The sequence below is a fragment of the Delphinapterus leucas genome, chromosome 10, assembly GCF_059928025.1.
Source record: "Delphinapterus leucas isolate spDelLeu-1000000601 "Yukka" chromosome 10, BTC_Dleu_Yukka2, whole genome shotgun sequence".
Lineage (NCBI taxonomy): Eukaryota > Metazoa > Chordata > Mammalia > Artiodactyla > Monodontidae > Delphinapterus > Delphinapterus leucas.
The window spans coordinates 35999450-36005640 of NC_143138.1; the positions used below are offsets into that span (position 1 = coordinate 35999450).

Sequence of the window (6191 nt, forward strand, 5' to 3'; positions counted from 1 at the left end):
AGCCTGAGCTCACACCTGCACAAATTGGGAATAACGATAGTCCCTGCCTCCCCGTGAGCATTAAGTGAGTTAATGCTTAGAAGGGCCCCTGGCACGTGGAAAATCCACAGTCAACGGCAGCTGTCTTCAATTTCTGCTGTTGACAGGAGACGGCAGAGCAGACTGGGCGGCCAGGCTTCCTGGGGAGTCCGGGTCCCACCCCTCCCTCATTTCTAGGAACAACAAACTCCCAGCAGGAGGAAAGGAGCATATTTTCCTGCCAAGGACCGATCATCCTGCTTAATTTGTGGCATCTTCCAGCTGCAACATAGCCATTAGCAAAGCCTCCATGCCCGAGGGCAAGGAACTGTGAGGAGGGGCAAGGCCCTGCCCACCAGCCTCGGACCCATTTCATCCTCCTGTGATGTGAGTCCCCGCTCCAGGCCTGGTGAGGAGGGGCTGGGGGTGGTAAGTGGTGGGGAGGATGCAGTGGTGGAGGCCCCTGCCCCTCAGAGGCAGCAGAGCTGGCCGGGAGATCAGGGCAGCAGTGGGGGGCCCAGCGGACCAGGGTGAGGGCAGCTTGGCAGTTTTTAGAATCAGGACTCACCAGGCTTCATGGGAGTTCTCTGATGCGGGGGTAAAGGCAAATAGGGACAACGCCTGGGGCGGAGTTTACAGTAAGAAGAGGGCGTCTCTTAGATCCAGGTGTTTGGGAAGGAAGCAGGAGGTGACAAAGAAGATGCCAGGAAGGAGTGGTGGGCAGAAGAGAGCACTGGACAGAGAGTCACACGTCCTTGGTTTAAATTCCAGCTCTGTCTGTTAACGTGGGACTGATGGGACAAATTTTAATCTTCTGGGACCTCAGTTTCCTTATCTGTAAAATGGGCATATCGTTCTTTTCAAAGAGTTCCTGTACAGATCCAGCAAGATAAAGTAGTGGAAACCTTTAGGAATTATCCAGCCCTGTACGAGTGAGCAGTGTTCTAAGGAAGAAGAGCAGGAAGAGAAGGATGTGGAGAGGGTGAGGGGCTTTCCAACACCCCAGGACGGCATGCTTTCTCCAAACACTGGCTGCTAATGTGAAGAATCCCTCCAGCAGTTTCATTTCTCAGTGTGAATAAGTGCACCAGATTCTTTCCTTTTCTGGGAACCTTTCTGATAGAGGGGAAGGAGGAAAGAGAGGCCACTAAGGTGGGAAAAATGGGAGAGGGCCTCCCCAAAGGAAAAAGAGGGCTCCCATGACAACTCTGGCGCCTCCCAACAGATGCAGCCCTGCATCTTCCCTGCAGCTCCTCCCAGGACCCCTGCCTCCTTCTTCTCTGCCCAACTACCAGAGCCCAACCATCCCCGAGGCCCTCTGAGACCTGGAGGGATGGTGCTGCTGGACCCTGGGCTCTTGGCTCCATTTTTTTTCCTTATAGACTCCAGATACATGAGCAGAAGGGCAGGGAAGGGAAGAACACACACACATTCTCACGTGCACCAGACCCCTCACATGGATACACTGTCACACACATTACCACACGTGTGTGGAGCACATGCTTACATACTAAGACATGACACGGAGTCTCTCTCCCACACATGAACACATAGACTGTCAGGTACACACACACATACACACACACACACACACACACACACCCCTTGACTGACATATACTAAAGTCACACTGTCACATGCATAAGTACAGAGAAACAGACACACATTCTGTCACAAGCACACTTTTCTCACCCACACACAGACACACACTGGCAGACACTCATTCACACACTAAGATGCCTCTCTCATACACACACAGACTTCCCATAGATGCAGTATCACACTTGGAGTCACAAACACATACACACTGTCAGACACACAATGACATGCTGAGATGTTTCATACACGGGGACTCACAGGCAGGCTGTCATACAGAGGGTCACATACAAGTACAGAGGAGAAACAGGGGTTCATACAGCCCACACCCCTCTCCCCCTGGTCCCTCTCTCTTTGTCTCTCTCTCTACCTGTCTCTATCCTGTATCTCTGTATCTCTCTATCTCACACGCACACAGAGGAATCTGTTCAGGGGCATGCTGCAGCTAAGGAGCAGCCTGTTCTTCCTCAGAGCAAGGCATCCAAGGGCAGGATGTGGTTTCTTGGTTGCTCTGCCCTGGCCCCCACCAGACTCCATGTCTGGGAGGGAGCCCAGCTCAGGACAAAGTCCACGGTGACCGCCGCGCACCCTGGACTCCGTCCACCCTTCATTAGAGTGCAGAGGCACGGGGCCTCTGACAGCCCCCCTCCCAGCCCTCTTCCCCTGCCCTGGAGAAGGCTTCCAGATTCCCGAGGACAAGTGGGTCAGATCCCCCAAGTGACTAAAGCTGCCATTTCTGGGCGCCAGCGTCCCAACCCTCTCCATTACCCCATGGGGCAGGGCTGGTGATCCCTATTTACAGATGAGGAAACAGGTTCCGGATGGTCAGATGTCCTGCCCAAGATCACCAGCTAACCGCAGACCTGATATTTGAACCCGGTTTTGTCTGGTTCTAATTTGGAGTGTCAAAGTCTTGCCCGTCTCCTCAGTAGACCAGCTCCCTCACAGGGGTCTTGCGGAGGAAAATTATAGGGGAGGGGGTGGTCCTTCCCGGCAACAATGAAGGAGTAACCTAGGTCCCCTTCTTCAGAGGTCAGTTCTGCCACCCTCCTGCCGGCACCCCCTTCCAGCCTGGCCAGCCTGACTGTGGGCAGCTCACTCCATTTTCCCTTCAGTCCCACTTGGGTGAGCAGGTATTAGGCACCAGCCCAGCCCCGCACCCCTTTGTCCTCTCTGTTCCTGGACTGCTGGGTTCACCTTACACAGGGAACCCTCCTTTTCTGAGATTCGTCCCCACCGGCAGTGACATGAAGGGAGCAACCTAGTCTTGCTGATCTCATGAACAGAAAATAGATTACAGAATTCACCATTGTTTAGAGTCACACGCGGGCATGAGGTTGTGTCGCAATTACTGCAGTCTGACCTCAAAGCCTGTCACTCAGATCTCCACGGGTCAGGGATGCTCACAGCAGGGCAGCCCCCGAAGCTCCCCCTCTCTGCTCACAGCCTGGCTCATCCTGCCCTTCTCTGTCACCTCAGGACTGTTATGGCCCCAGGATATTGGGCTTTTGGCCCAGGGCTGAGGAATGAGGGGTGGGAAGAAAGGGCAGGTTCAAGGAGCCTGACTCCTCTGGGCAGAGGAACTCTGGGGAGAAGACAGGCAGCATTCAGAACCTCTCCTCTTCCCTTAATCCAAAGCCAGTCTGCAAATGGCCTGGAGCAGGATGGGAGCAGGCAGCAGAGCCTTCCGCCCCAGCCCTGCCCCAGCCGGAGGAGGAGGTGAGAAAGAAGCAGGTAGTGGGTCTGCAGTTCTGGCTCCCAAAAGATCCCACGCACACCAGGGAGGCCAAAGTCTGGTTGAGCGTCAGGGGGACAGTGGTGTGGAAGGAGATGCCTCCTGCAGCTGGGGCAGTAGCTGGGCTGGGGACAGGGAGAGGGAGGGAATGAGTCTGGAAAAAAACGTGGGGGCTGAAGAAGGGCTGGCACCTTAGCTGGGAGGCATATCTGTCCACATCTGGATTCTCAGCCAGGGGTGGAGTCGGCACTCATCAAAGACCCCTCCTCCCGCCTTCCACCTGCGCTGGGACAAATTTCAAGGCCTGTGAAAGCCCCCTCCCCAAAGCTCTTCAGGTCTGGGGGTAAGAGTGGGAGGTCACGGGAAGACACGGCTCTCTGGCATAGGAAAGCCTGCACCTCCTCTCTGCTCAAGCATCTCACAGCATCTCTGGACAACTCCTCTCTCCTAAAGCAGGCTGACCACAGCCCCCAGCCCAGGAGCCTGGAGGAAGGAAAGGCAGAGAGGGGCTGCAGGGGTCCACCTGTGGTCAGCCCTCCAAGGGCATCCAGGAGGCCAAGGTGTCTCCACGTGTCCCAGTATGGGCTCTGGTGCATGTTGACCACCAAGGGGGTCAAAATGGGGGTGTGTCAGGCGAGTGTGTGAGGGGAGGCCTGCCTGCTTCTAGAGGAGCAGGGAGCCTTCTAGCGTTTGCCTTGGCGCGGAGCTGGGAACAGGGGTGGCTCTCGAGTTCCAGCTGGGAGGTCAGGGGGAAGGACAGCAAGTTGCCACCGCAGGGTACCTGGGGCTATGAGTCAAAGGCTGTGCTGGGGGGCTGGGGGGAAGGGATAGAGCTGGGGGTCCACGCCCAGGCCTCTCTGCCTTCCCAGGGGGTCTTTGATAGTGAGCGGGGCACGGCGGGGAGGGGTCTGGGGCACAGTGGAAAAGGGGAGGTCGGGGAGCTCGGCCTGTGGCCGGGCCGCTGGCACGGGTTTGCGGCAGACGGAGTTGGGAAAGTGGTCGGGGGGAGATGCGGCGCAGAAGTCAGCGCACGGCGGCCGCGGGACAGCCGGTGGCCCGGCAGAGGGGCCCGGGCGGCCAGGAAGGGGGCGCCTGGCCGGGGCTGCGGGAGGCGTCCGCCGTCCGAGCCCCCACCTCCGACACCCAACTCTCCAGGTCCCACTCCCCGAGGCTTGGGTTCCCGCCGCCCGCGGTCGCGGAGTTTCGCTCAAGTCGCGGCCGCCGCTGCCCGGACGCCGCGCCCGCAGCAGCCCACGCCGCCGCCTCCCCCGCCCCGGGGCCCGCGGGTCTCACCTGGGGGCGGGGGCCGGCCCTGCCCACCGCCCCGAGCAGCAGCAGCGCCAGGCGGAGCGGCCCGGGGGCGCCGGCCATGGCGGGGCTTTCAGGACTGGGCCATCGCTGCCACCTGCGGCACCGCGCGCGCCACTGAGCCGGGGCGGCGCGGGCGCGGGGGAGGAGCCGGCGCCGGGCTGCCCCGCCCGCAGGAGGGGCCGGGTGGGTCCCGGCTTTCCGCCCCCGCCCGCGGAGGCCCCTGGGCCCGGCCACCTCCGGACCGGAGGTCCCGGGCCCTGCGCTCCGGGCTGGCGCCGCTCGGGTTCGGGCAGTGCAGGAGCCGGGCCGCCCCCACCCCACAGCCGGCCTTCCTCCCGGATCCCCCCGCTAAAGAAAGCCAAACCACCCGCCAGCTGTCCAGGATACCCCGTAGGGAACTGAGGTGGAGAAGCGCACGGGACTTGGCCAAGGTCACACCGCCAGTCAAACCCCTTCCGAAAAGTGTAACCCCAAGAGCTGCGAGTGGCGAGTAAGACAGATCCACCCGGAGGGGTTACCCGGTCCCCAAGACCTCTCCTCATTCCCGGGTTCTGTCCCGAAGGCAGCCCTGGGACAACCAAGGTTGGGGGGACAATGACAAATGAATGGATCAATGGAGCCCTGCCGGTGGGGAGGGTCTAGAAGGTCCCCCGACTCCCGCAGCCCCCGTGGCCCCTGCTCTGAATCACTGGGGCTCTTATAACCCCTGTGTCCCTGGGATAACGTGTGCCCAAGGCTGTCCTCTGTGCCTCCTGCGTCTCTGTCTCCCTGCTTCGTGGAGGCTCTGTATTATACCTGCCTTTGTAACACTCCCCTCAACCCCCAACGCAGTGCAGGCCAGGGAGTAGGGTGGGACACAGGTTCACCCTCACCCGGGCTGTGGAAGACAGTGCTAAGAAGGCACTGACTTTCTTCTGTTCCCTAAAGCCAGTGTGGAGTGCCAGTGGGAAAAGGGAATTACACCCCTCTCCCAAAAGAACTTTGATGTCACTATTAGGAAGTGGGGGGGCAGCAGCACTCAGCTTTGACCTACCACGGGGCATGTCTGGACCATTCCAAAGGGAAAGGGAGCAGCTGTTGGAGTAGCTGCTCCTCAGGGAGAGAACAGGACTTCTCAAATCTCAGAGCACCGAGGAGGGGAGGAAGGGGGAGGGGGAGGGGGGAGGAGGCCTCCAGTGGGAGGAACCAGAGGCTCCCATTTGCCAAGAGAGGTCTTCCTGTCCTGCAAGCTCCCTCTCACTACCTGAGAGTCATTTATTCCCTCCTCTACCCAGAAGTCAGTCTAACAGTCACCTTATGTGCCACTTAGGCTTCGAGGGACAGAAAACCCCTAATAACAGTGGCATAACCAAGGGCTCTGTTATGTAAAGCAAGGCCAGAGGTTCAGCCCAGGGCTGGAGCAAAGGCTCCCTGACCATTAGGGTCTCCAGTTCTTTCAGTTTCCACCATTCTCATGGTTCAGGGCTTCAATCTAATGATCCAAGGTGGCTGCTCCAACTCTGGCCATGATATTCAAATTCCAGCCAGCAGG

The 6191-nt window shown here is 59.0% G+C and overlaps 1 protein-coding gene across 1 annotated transcript in view; it reads right to left on the reverse strand.

The window, feature by feature from the left end:
* Positions 1 to 2379, reverse strand: part of GLP1R (glucagon like peptide 1 receptor) — a 35128-nt gene extending 32749 nt beyond the window's left edge. Inside the window, exon 1 of the mRNA XM_089919868.1 lies at positions 2142 to 2379. Within this exon, the coding sequence (XP_089775994.1) occupies positions 2142 to 2379 (238 nt within the window). The remainder of the gene's footprint in view (positions 1 to 2141) is intronic.
* Between the last annotated feature and the right edge of the window lie 3812 nt (positions 2380 to 6191).